The sequence below is a fragment of the Halichoerus grypus genome, chromosome 8, assembly GCF_964656455.1.
Source record: "Halichoerus grypus chromosome 8, mHalGry1.hap1.1, whole genome shotgun sequence".
Lineage (NCBI taxonomy): Eukaryota > Metazoa > Chordata > Mammalia > Carnivora > Phocidae > Halichoerus > Halichoerus grypus.
Genome location: NC_135719.1, coordinates 69081220 through 69093581, shown reverse-complemented (window position 1 = coordinate 69093581; position 12362 = coordinate 69081220). Strand labels below are relative to the sequence as shown.

General features: G+C 43.7%; 1 protein-coding gene across 4 annotated transcripts in view; it reads left to right on the top strand.

The window, feature by feature from the left end:
* The first annotated feature begins 640 nt into the window (after positions 1–640).
* Positions 641–12362, top strand: part of STARD9 (StAR related lipid transfer domain containing 9) — a 125273-nt gene continuing 113551 nt past the window's right edge. For all 4 annotated transcript variants that reach the window (XR_013450483.1, XM_078079476.1, XM_036084606.2 and 1 more), the window contains exons 1-3: positions 641–733; positions 5670–5739; positions 7361–7477. Coding sequence is in view for 3 of the 4 variants with exons in the window: in XM_078079476.1 (XP_077935602.1) it covers positions 687–733; positions 5670–5739; positions 7361–7477 (234 nt within the window). In the remaining variant the exon portion in view is untranslated. The remainder of the gene's footprint in view (positions 734–5669; positions 5740–7360; positions 7478–12362) is intronic.

Sequence of the window (12362 nt, the reverse complement as noted above, 5' to 3'; positions counted from 1 at the left end):
TCTCCACAATCACAAACACAGCTAGAGTGGCCCTGAAGTTCCATCACAATCCAGAGAAGCTTGGAGCACTCTAAACTTCTCCACATTCCAAGTGCCTCTTCAAAGAGACACTGCTCTTTTCCGGTAATTGCAAAAACATCGGTGCTCCCCATTTCATTTCTGCCCCTAAAACTTAAGCACAGAATTGACAACTCAGGCCAACGCAGCGAATTCACGTATTTAGCAAACTCCGTCGTAAACTTCGCTTTAACCGAAACTTAAACGTATTTACTTGACTCGGTATAGCACTGTCCGAGAACAAAAGCTAGTTCCTGGTGGGTGGGACCTGGCCATACCAGTAGGGGACTGGCGCCCTCTCGGCCTCACGGTTCAGGATTGGCTGAGGCACCTCAGGCACCGCCCCCGTGGAACAGAGGCGCGCATGGGCGGGGCCGTGCCGGAAGGTGCGTGGGCGGGGCGACGCGGGGCGGAGAGAACCGGGCCCGGCAGGCGGGGCCGGGACGCGCGACCTCCCGCCCATCGGGCTCATGATTGGCTGAGGCACGGCAGGCACCACCCAGGCCGGCCCACAGCGCGCGCATGGGCGGGGTCGTCCCATGAGCGCGTGGGGCGGGCGGGGCCGGGTTGGGGTTGGGGCCGGGGGTGCTGCCACTGGGCGGACCAGCTGCTTGGGTGGTGGCCGAGGGATGGCGAATGTGCGGGTGGCCGTGAGGGTCCGGCCCCTCAGCAAGAGGTGAGTCTGGGAGGGAAGGGGCGCCTGAGGCGTCAAATGAACTGAGAGGAGGGCGAGGTCTTCGCCTCTCCCTCCAGTGATTCTGGCGCGGAGAAATCAGACACAAAGTGACCCAGGGGGCCAGGGTCCGGAAACCTTAAAGGCCTGCCGGGACAAAGCCTCTCGTAGAGCTTTACGGGTCCTGTCCTGGGGTATAGCGGTTCCTGGATTGCGTCAGGGGTGGGGTGCGCTGTGTCCGTGTCCCTGGAGTCCTGTGAGGAGTTTTGGGGGTACAGCGGCTCAAGTCGTCATGCACGACTTGGGCCTTTGTCACTGAGTTCCCTGAGCGGGGCTGGGAAAGTACGCGGGGAGAGGGATGGGGAGTCTCCTCTCCTTGGTGGCTCTGGAGTACCTGTGGGGATTGAGGCAGAATTGCGTGTGTTCCTGGGCGCACATGGGTGTCTCTGCAGAGATGTGGAGAGAGCTAGATTGTAAGGTGTGAGAGGGAAATTGAGGCCCAGGGAGATCGTGGTTTCATTAACAGCAGAACTGCGGAAGTAAAAGGAAGTTATTCTAATCCTTTCCCTCAGCGTGGTCAGTGCGCATTTCCTCATGGGTGAATCTGATGCAGCACCTCTCAGCTCTCGAGGCATCCAGTGTCCAGCTGCATAGTTTCTTCCTGTTTTCACTGATTTTCCACTCAAGTTTGGAAAGTCAGGGAAGGGCTGGTATTTGAACTGTTTTTCTTTTAAGTAATCTCTATGCCCAATGTGGGGCTCGAACTCACCACCCCTAGGTCAAGCGTCGCATGCTCTACAACTGAGCCAGCCAGGCGCCCCGGAATTGCTTTTTAAAGAGCTATTAGAGTTTGCTGACAGGTGAAGAAGGTGTAGAGAGCACTCTGTAGAAAGGACACTAAGAATAAAGGACTTCAGCTGTTAGAAAACAGAAAAGTTTTGGTTGTTTGGTGAGAAGGTGTGTAGAGGGAGGTGAGTGAGAGGAGACAAAGCTGGCAGAGTGTAGCTTGGGACCAAAAGACATATAATGGAATTATTTGGGAGGTTTAAAAATTTCCAGGACATAAGATGGCTTGAAAATTGGACAGAAGGATCAAAAAATGCATTGTCTCCCGTAACATAATTTGGTACCAGCAGGGATTATATTTGTCCCTGATATGGTGGTAGTTTTGCAAAGTCATACAATGGACAGAATAATGAGAAGAGCAATGGGATGAAGGAAGGAAACAGAATAACAGAAAAGAAAGTAGGAAAAAGACAAAAGAGATACATGGAGAAAGAAGGAAAGTAGCACATGCCCAAAATGCTGTTTAGATTGGTAAGTGGCTTATGACATCTGGCTTCTACATTACTTGATGTGGTTCCTTAGGGTTGAGTAGTTTAATAGGAGTATGCCAGCTTGGAGGTAGCCTCTAGCAGATCTTTTTGCGAAACTGTTCTTTTAGGGCTCTCAGGATAATTACCTTGGCCACTCCCAACAGTAACTTCTCCATTCCTTGAGAGCTAGGAATTTACAATAGTGTGGATTGGATTAAGAAAATGCTGTTGAAATTGAATTGCTTGCAGCCAAAGTAGAGAGTAATTTATCTCATCAAACAAAAGTGAGGGGAAAAGGACACAAAAGCTTATTTATTTTCAGTCAGGTTAAGAGCCTTCAGCATGAAGAGGTAGATTGCCAATACTGGAGATACCCAGGTGTGAGTAGGTTATACCAAGCTGAAGATTTAGGAGCAAATTTGGATAAACACAGTGTGACACCCTCCCCCCCCCACCAAGCTAAGAAGTCGAGACCACTCCTGTCTCCTCAGAGAATCCTGCAGAGATGCTACTATACTGCTATACTCCAGGGTTTGTTAACTTCCACCATCTTTGCTGAAGCTCATCTGAATGTAGGGACTCTGCTAATTATATGGTTTGTTCACCCTTCAAATGAGTTATTGGCAGAGATTCAGTTAATAATCATTGGATCTGGTGGTGTACTAGGGAAAAAATCTTAGAGATCATCTGGTCTAAGCTTACATTTTTTGTTTTTCCAGATGAGAAAATGGTCTTGTTTAATATCTAAAAGTAGGTAAAGCCAAGTTTCCATTCAATAGACCAAGCTGCTCCTTCCTGAGATTACAGAAAAGTTGTACTTCTTGATCAAATGCCTGTTTGCTTAGTAGGACTAGAACTGACCATCAGTAAAATGGCAATGTGGGACATGGTTTTGATTGCCTCCCCACTCCTCATAGTTTCCCATAATTAGAAAGTCTGTAGCTCATTATGTGATGCTGTCCCTTGTCTATCCAAAATCATTTATCATTAAAAGAACATGTTCTCTTCAGCCAATATTGTAGGCTTTGGAACACTCCCCACTGCCCTGTCAAAATTTACTGTCCCTATACTATATTCCCTTTCTGTGGAGAGAGAGAGAGAGAGAGAGAGAGAGTGTGTGTGTGTGTGTGTTGTGGGTTTTTTTAAATTTTTTTAATCTGTAAAGTAGGAGAACTACTTCAGTGGTTTTTTATGAAGATTAAATGAAAGAATACATTAAAAATACTTAGGGCTTGGCTCATTTTAAGTGTCCAACAAAGTGTTAGCTATATATTTTTATTACTGCTTATACTTAGCGGTCTTTTTTTTTTTTAATTTTACAAATGAATAGATAATAAGTGGTCATGGCTTGCTTATTTTCCCTTCTGGACAGTGATTCTCAAGTTATAGTATGCATACAGTCCACCTGGGGAGTTTGTTATAATGCAATTTTGCTTTGTTTTGTTTTTTTACCTCCCTCCCCCCCATAATGCAACTTGTTAACAGGAATTTGAATGAATAAGCCCCACCATCTCATGTAATTCTGATGAAGGTAGCCCGTGGACCACACTTTGAGAAACATTGTTCTGGGAGTAAATGTGTAACTGAGGGTTTATCCCTGTGCAAAGGGAAATTCATCCTAAGGAATGAATGCCTGTTGGTAGAATTCAGGACCCAGAGGCAAGTGGTAGTAGTGCCACTCTGCCATGTGTAAGGCTCCATCTCTGCAGACTTTCATTGAACTCTGTGTGGCCAGCTCCCCAGTTGAGGTTGGTGCCCCTTCTTTCTGTTCTGCTCAATTTTAATTCTCCTTCATTTTGTTTTAGAATAGCTTGGAATCACTAGGTTACCAATGGCAGTGTTCCAAGCCAGGAAGGAGCAGCATCTTACCTTTATAGTTTGTATCTTTCTTCCAAGAAGTCAAATTCAGGACACTTCTTTTCAGGCTGCTTTATGTGAAAGGGTCTTAGATGAATCCTCAAGAAAGAGCATACTTGGGGCCCCTGGGTGGCTCAGTCGTTAAGTGTCTGCCTTCGGCTCAGGTCATGATCCCAGAGTTCTGGGATCGAGCCCCACATGGGGCTCCCTGCTCTGCGGGAAGCCTGCTTCTCCCTCTCCCCCTGCTTGTGTTCCCTCTCTCACTATATCTCTCTCTGTCAAATAAATAAATAAAATCTTAAAAAAAAGGGGGGGGGCATACTTTAAAAAAAATTAGATAATAGATTTGGAAAAATTATTGCATAATTTTTTATTTTCTTTATTGTCCAAATTTACTACAATCTCTGTATTACTTTTTTAGGGGGAGGAGAGATAAGAAAATCTACCTTAAAATGGAGAAAGGAAAAAAAATGTTATCTTGTAAAATGTTAACAGCAAAGATGAAAGATTTTCTTTAGAATTGTTGAGGGCTGTGTATGTGCGGGGGTGTGTGGTTTATGATCCTCAAGGACTAAGAATATCTCTGCTGCCTTAAATACTATCTAGCATGAAATGCGAGATAAAGAGCATTAGGGCCTTGAGGAAATTTAAGTAACAAATGTTATTACATGGGAGAGGGAAATTTCCTATACAGGGCTTTATCCCAGGCTCACTCACTGGTTAAAAAAAAAAATCCTAAATGTAAAGACCCCTGTCTCACTGTGCCTGTCCTCCCCTCCCCAAATTCTCAAGGTCACATCCTGGGAACCATGAGGAAGGATAAAAATGAGACAGAACATATTTTCTTAACTTTAAGGTCCTGGGCTAGGAGTAATTTAAGTGATTACTTTCATTGTAGTGGAGGAAATGCTAATGAATTTAATTCTTACCTCTTAACATTCTGGCCTTGAGTACTTTCACTAAAGGTTTTTATGTTACGAAAAAAGACTTCATCTATAGAATGGAGTATATTCCACTCATTTTGGGCTTCAGATATATGGGTCACTTGGATTAAGCCCCTTAAAGTAAATTTAGGGATTGGTTAGTTGCTAGCAGTGTTACTATGTAACTGCAACATAGGAAAATTCTTGAGGATCTTGGCTCTCACTCCAATTTAGGAAGATAAAAGGAAAGGATTTGGGAAATATGTTCTCAGTATCTCAACAGAGAAGACTCCAAAATCTTTTTCATTACTATCCATGCTCAAAATCCCAGAGAAGGTGAGAGGGGATGCCTTGTGCACTGAGCGAAGGATACTGTCCAGAATTTCAAGCCTGATTTCTAAGGGTATGGTTAAGAGCCCAGGCTTTGTGGTCAGACAGATCTGGGTTTAAAATCCCAGCTCTGCCACTGCTTGATGTGTGACCTTGGACAAGTTACATAATTTCTCTCAGCTTCAGTCTTCCATCTGAAAAAATGAAGATATGGTAGGAAGCCATGTCAGGAGAGTGTGTTAGTGGGAAGATTGCATAAGATGAAGTATAATATGTGCTGTACCTAATACAGCGGCTAGGCACATGGAGGGTGCTATATAGTGGTAATTCTTAGCTGTTTCAGAGCCAAATTCTGATGATCCAGAGAAGTGTGTCAGCCAGGGACAGCTACTTATAGAGACAGCAGTAGGGAAACATTTTGTCCCAGTAGCGCTGATCTCAGCTTCTCTTTTCTTGATTTTTTTTTTTTTTAAGCAATGTTTCTTTTCATATGGGTTTGGGTCTTCTTTCTAGGGAGACCAAAGAAGGGGGAAGAATTATTGTGGAAGTTGATGGCAAAGTGGCAAAAATCAGAAATTTAAAGGTAAGCATGAAATTGTTTTCCTTTCTCTTTCCACTGAGGAGTTTATATTATTACAGGGGCTTCTGGGATGAAGGTGTGTATGTGAATGGGTTTAGGGTGGCACTTTGGGAGAAGGAAGAGTTTTATACAAAGCAAGTATAAGAATAAAGCAAGAAAGAAGTATAGAGATTGTGGCCACTGCAGCCCAAGTTCTGTCAAACAGGGTGCAGCTGTTTGGAAACTGGTCACTTACAGCTTATGGGCGTCATGGCTAGTGTAAGTCATGCTGGGTACATCCATGGGTATATTTAACTCACCAGACCAGCAGACTTTGTCCCAGGCCTCTCATTTGATATCACTTAGTCTAGAGGCATTACTACAGATTTAGTATGCATCAGATCCCAGAAGGGAGTCAGTCACTATCCTGAGTTGCACTGCAGATTTTCTTTCACAGATCTGACTGACCTTTGAGTCACAATTGGGCAAACACTGGGAACTTCCTCCCCTACCCGTCACCCCCCTCCCAGGGCTAGTTTCCTCCATCTCATTCTTCCATTTACCAGAACAGCGGAAGTGGAAGGGGTTCTTTCTCTCTGGCCTTGGGGAGTGGAGAGAGACAGGGAAACTGGCCTTGTGCCTGCTGCTGTAGACAGCTTGCAGGTGGTGTTCAGCATCCCTGAGAGCTGAGGAAGCTGACTGGTAGGAGTGAGGGTTCTTTGGACCCCAGGCCTACTGCCTATGCCCACCCCTGTGATGTGATCTGTTTCCTTTTGTCAGCACTTCTCTGCTAAAAGAGAATGGGACCTGCCAGACTTTCAATAGGCGCTCCCCAGGGACCAAAGACCTTTTATTCTCTGCTGTCCCTTATTTATATCTCTGTTGCTTTGTTCTTAGAGCTGAGAGTTTTGGTTTTTTAAGAATAAATCCTGGCCAAGATCAAACTCTAATCTGCCCCCTGCACACCTGCTTAGCTGCTTACTTCCTTGAGGTCAATTATCCGCTAAGAATTTCTTAGTTATTCTGACAGCCTCTTTCTACTGTAGTTTATGATGGCTAGTGCTAGGGTTTGTCTATCCCTGTCCAGAGTCTAAATATTAAATAGTAAGATAAAACATTTGTGGCAGTAATACCATTTTCCCCAGTACCTGGAGGTCAGTGCGGTTCCAATCTCTGACTCTACCCTCATCTACCCTGAGCAGTTGGATTGGTCCTCGCTCTTCTATCCAATGTGCTTTCTAATTCACTGGGGATGGGTACCCAGGGACCTCTGTGAAAGTCCTAGGTTGATAGACTCTGTCAGGCCCAGGGACTGAACTACTCATGCACTCCGGTATCCTTTATAGAAATACTTGGAGAAAAAATGATAGTGATACGGCCCATGACGGTCAGAGAGGGAAAGGCATTCTTTCCTAAGCTTGGTTCATATGTAGGCAGATAGGTGATAGTATGAGAGACAAATTTAATTTTCTGGAGCTTTTATTTGATGAGATGAGGACAGAGTTTACTTTTTTTCTTTTTTGGGTAGATATCGTAGATTCTCATGACCAGTCTGGGTCTCTCTAGCTATAGTAGGGAGGAATCAAGTGGCATTGGCTAGATTCTGACGTTATGATAGAGAAGACTCTATTCTGTTTGATTTTAGATGGACAATCGACCAGATGGCTTTGGAGACTCTCGGGAGAAGGTTGTGGCATTTGGCTTTGATTACTGCTACTGGTCAGTCAACCCAGAGGACCCTCAGTATGCATCTCAGGATGTGGTAATGTCATTTTTCCTTCACTCTCCTCAGTGCTCCATAACTGGATAATTATTAGGAAATTAACATGCAATTGGGCCTGGCTGTTTCTTACTTTAATAGTTTGGTCAGAAACTAATAATGTTTTGATCTGAGAAGTAGTAGTGAAAGGCCATCAGTTGCAGAAAGAACAAAGGAGATGAGAAAAGACTGCTTGCCTAGGGCATAGAAGTTGGCTAGGGTCCACTTAAGCTTGGGCCTCAGCATGATTCAGGTGGGTACACATTAGTTCAGGTAGTGTTCTACTCCTATGGCAGGTAAATGGGTTCATCTCAAAGTTGGCCTTTGTTATATACCGCAGAAGGGCTCAGGAATCCTAGAGGCTAGTATCTTTGAGTCTTAGGCTTGTGCTTATGGTCCGCGGCTGAACGTAAAAGGCCTAGACGACTAGTCTGGCAGTCTGCAAGGTATGTAAGAGGTGAACTCTGTTGATGTGCTGAGGATTGAGAGGACCAGCCAAGGCCTTCCCAGCAAGGCTGTCACCCTTCTTGTGTCTGGTAGTTCTACTTAGCTCTCTCACAAGTTTCTGAGGCAGCAGGTTTGGCCAGGTGGGTCTACAGGACTTCTCTCTCTTTCTTTTTTTCAAGATGTTTTATTTATTTATTTGAGAGAGAGAGAAAACGAGCAGGGGGAGGGGCAGAGGGAGAAGCAGACTCCCCGCTGAGCAGGGAGCCTGATGTGGGACTCGATCCCAGAACTCCTGGATCATGACCTGAGCTGAAGGCAGATGCTTAACCGACTGAGCCACCCAGGCACCCAAGTCCGTCTATATACTTTTGAATAAAAAGCTAACATATGTTTTCTGCTAAATGTTTCAGTTTTTTGTGAAACTTTTTCTGATTATGCCAAAGAAGCAACGTTATCAAGTTTGAGTGACTTAGAGGACAGTATTGATTTTTTGCTGCTGCAGACTTCTGAAGATGATTGAATAATTTTAAATCATGAAAGTGTAACTCCCCCATTCTTCTTTTCTGAGGGGATCATGTGGAAACAAGACCCTAGACCACTGTGGGATTTGTTGTTGTGGGCTCCTTCTGTTGTAATATGAGCACCCTATATTTGTAGTGACAGTGTGTTTGCTGTAAATGCTCAGCAGAAAAGGTCAGTATGGATATTACCTCGTCTCTACCATATTTTCTGTCCTTTGGCATATGGAGGCACTGGCAGGTCCAGGCTTGTCTTTTGGCCCATGATTTTTATCCTAGCACTCAAGCATATATTAGGTGTCTGGTTCCTGGTGTTTGTATCTGTTCCATTGAGATCCTCCATGAATAACCAAAAAAGGAGCTGATTTTCAAATAAGAGAATGGGACTCCTACAGTAGGGCACAGTTGTGACTGTATATGTGTCATAAAAGACAGTGGTCTTTATTAGTAGAAAGTGAGAGCATTCTAATGGCTATGTTAGTCCTCCCTGGCCATAGCCTATCTAGGGCTATTCTTTTTTTTTCTAAGATTTATTTATTTTAGAGAGCGTGTGTGTGTATGTGTGCACATGCATGAGTGGGGGGAGGGGCAGAGGGAGAATCCTGGAGCAAACTCCCTGCTGATCAGGGAGTCTGACACGGGGCTCAATCCCAGGACCCCAAGATCATGACCTGAGCTGAAATCAAGAGTCCACCGCTTAACCGACTGAGCCAGATAGGTGCCCTAGGGCTATTCTGGATACCAGAAAAGTTAACCATTTTGTAAACCATTTGATAGATCAGTAATCTGGGTTAATAATGTGTGTAAACAGAAAACTACATATCTATTTATGTCTCAACAAACTTGGGTATAATTTTGGTGTGAGGCTCACATTTTACATTTATTTATTTATTTATTTAAAGATTTTATTTATTTATTTGACAGAGAGAGACACAGCGATAGAGGGAACACAAGCAGGGGGAGTGGGAGAGGGAGAAGCAGGCTTCCCGTGGAGCAGGGAGCCCTATGTGGGGCTTGATCCCAGGATCCTGAGATCATGACCTGAGCCGAAGGCAGACGCTTAACGACTGAGTCACCCAGGCGCCCCACATTTTACATTTATATAGCTTAAGTGTATAAATATAATATAGTGGGAAGCCCAAAAGTCCATAGTGGAGGGGAGTTCATAAATATGATTCTTCTTCTGTTGCCCGATTTGGAGTTCAATGGAAAGATCAAATGGGATTTAGACAGGAAGCCTGTGCAGAGAGATAAAACCTGTGTCCCCTGAGGTTTATTCTCACTTGTTTATTAATTGTCTAAGGCCCTTATCAGTCCCAAGAGGAGTTAAAATAGGAGACAGCAGGAAAGGAGCCTCTGTCACAAGCTAAAGTAGGGCCAGAGATCTCTGAATGATGGCAGGACTCATATACACATGATTTGGTCAGAGAGACTCATCACTTTAACACAGAAATTGCAGCCCAGACTTAACTCTGAGGTCACCAGGGTAGGAGAAGCAGACTGTCATAAAATCACAGGACATGGGGTGGAAAGAATTTTGATGTCATCCAGTTCAACCTCTCCCGAAGTACAACAATCTTCTCTATAGCATTTGTGGTCATATTTTGGGGGTGGGAGTGAAAGGCGCAGTTTTATTGAAGTATAATTTAGACACAGTAAAATTCACCTTTTTAATGTACAGTGTACAGTTTTATGAGTTTTGACACAGTTGTATAGCTATAATCAATATATAAATAAAACAGTGCATCTTTCCCTAAATGCCTTCATGTCCCTTTGCAGTCAAACTGTTCTTACCCCCAGCCCCTGGCAACTGCTAATCTGTTTTCTGTCCCTATAGTTTTGTCCGTTCCCAAATATCATGTAAATATAATAAAATAGTATGTAGTCTTTTGGGTCTGGCTTGTTTCAGTTAGCATGATGTATTTGAGATTCACGTCTGCTGTTGTGTGTATTATCTTATTCTGGCCTTCATTCAGACTTACTTAAATCAGCTTCTTGGCCAGAAGGAACTGATGGCTTTGGAAGCATAGATTCTAACTGCAAAGAGCAAGGAACCAAGTCCCTGGAGGATTGTGCCCCCTTCATCCCTGGGTTTCTTTCCCTTTTTATATTAATTAATTAATTAATTAATTAAATTTTATTTTTTTAAAAAGATTTCATTCATTTATTTGACAGAGGGAGACACAGCGAGAGAGGGAACAGAAGCAGGGGGAGTGGGAGAGGGAGAAGCAGGCTTCCCCCCCACCCCCAGCAGAGAGCCCAATGTGGGGCTCGATCCCAGGACCCCAGGATCATGACCTGAGCTGAAGGCAGATGCTTAACAACTGAGCCACCCAGGCGCCCCACTTTCTTAAACAATTTTTAAAAAGATTTTTAAATTTTATTTATTTGTCAGAGAAAGAGCACAAGCAAGGGGAGCGGCAGGCTCCCCGCTGAGCAAGGAGTTGGATGTGGGACTCGATCCCAGGACCCTGGGATCATGACCTGAGCTGAAGGCAGATGCTTAACCAACTGAGCCACCCAGGCGTCCCTCTGGGTTTCTTCCTATTGTGAGGAAAGGCTGTCCTCACCCTCAGAAATACAGCACTGATTTTAGAATATTAAATATTGGAGGGAAAATTTTTCCCCACTGGCTGTAGGGGGATTTTGAGCAACGTCATAAGCCATTGCTTGATAGATGTTAGCAAGAATGTCATCTGTTTGGTGTTGGTGCTGCCTCATCATAGTCTCTTAAGATGTTAGAGCTCGAAGGGAACTTAGTCATCTAGGCCAGGGCTTCTCAACCTCAATGCTATTGATATTTTGACCAGATAATTCTTTGCTGTGGGCATCTGTCCCGTGCACTGTAGTAAGTTTAGCAGCATCTCTGGCCTCTACCCACTAAATGCCAGTAGCAATCTCAATCAGGAATATAAAAAATATTTCCATCCCCCTCATGTTCCAGAGATAGCTGTTTGATTTATATGGCATTATATAGGCAGCTAATGCCCAAGCAGGACTAGACCCATGCTTCCTGTGGTGGTTTTTCATTGCATTGTACCATTCTACCTCCCTCTTTTTATATTTATATTACAGCCTCAGAAGATAGGTTCAAGGTTTGCATTTCTTCGTGCTTTACCACTACCAGTCCTTAGTGGCGACACACATGATACATAAATTAGGCATCAGCAAACATGGGCCACTAGAGAACAAGTCAGCTACTATAAGTTCTACTGAAAGGCAGGTTTCTTTGTTAATATATTATTAAATATCTATAGATTCTAAATGTTTATCGTTCCATTTGATCATCTCCCAAATCTATTACGTCCTTACTATTTATTCCATTTTATAGATAAGGAAACTGAGGTACATAAAGGTTACAAGACTTGCCCAGACAACTTAGCCAGTAAGTGTTGGAGCAGGGATTCAAATCCAAGACTGTCAAATTCTAAATTGTATGCCAAGAAGCCTCACAGACCCTCAAAGTTAAAAGAAATCTCACTTAGTCTACTAGGAGACCTGGTCATCTCTTCATACATACTGTCTGATTTAATCCCTTCAACAACCTAAAAGGTAGGAGATTTTATCCTTTTATAGTGAAGAAAATTTAGACTTAGAGAGGTTATGTGATCTGCCCAAAGTCACACAATAAGAAATGAGTCTTAGATTTGAACACAGGTTATCTGAATGCAAAGTTCATATGCTTTGCTATGCTACAGTTTAAGAAGAAAAAAAAAGGGATAAAAGAAAAGAAAGAGATGGTAAATTAGGAAAGAGGAGAGAGGGTGAAGAGGAAAGACAGAGAAAAGACTGTAGTGAATGGGGGCTGGCAGGGGATCATACCACCTGTCTTGTCCATTACCCTGTGACCCTTGTGTCATTAGCTTCCCATTCTTAAGGCAGCTTGTTCTTCATCTGAATTGTGTTGTCTTTGTTAATGTTTG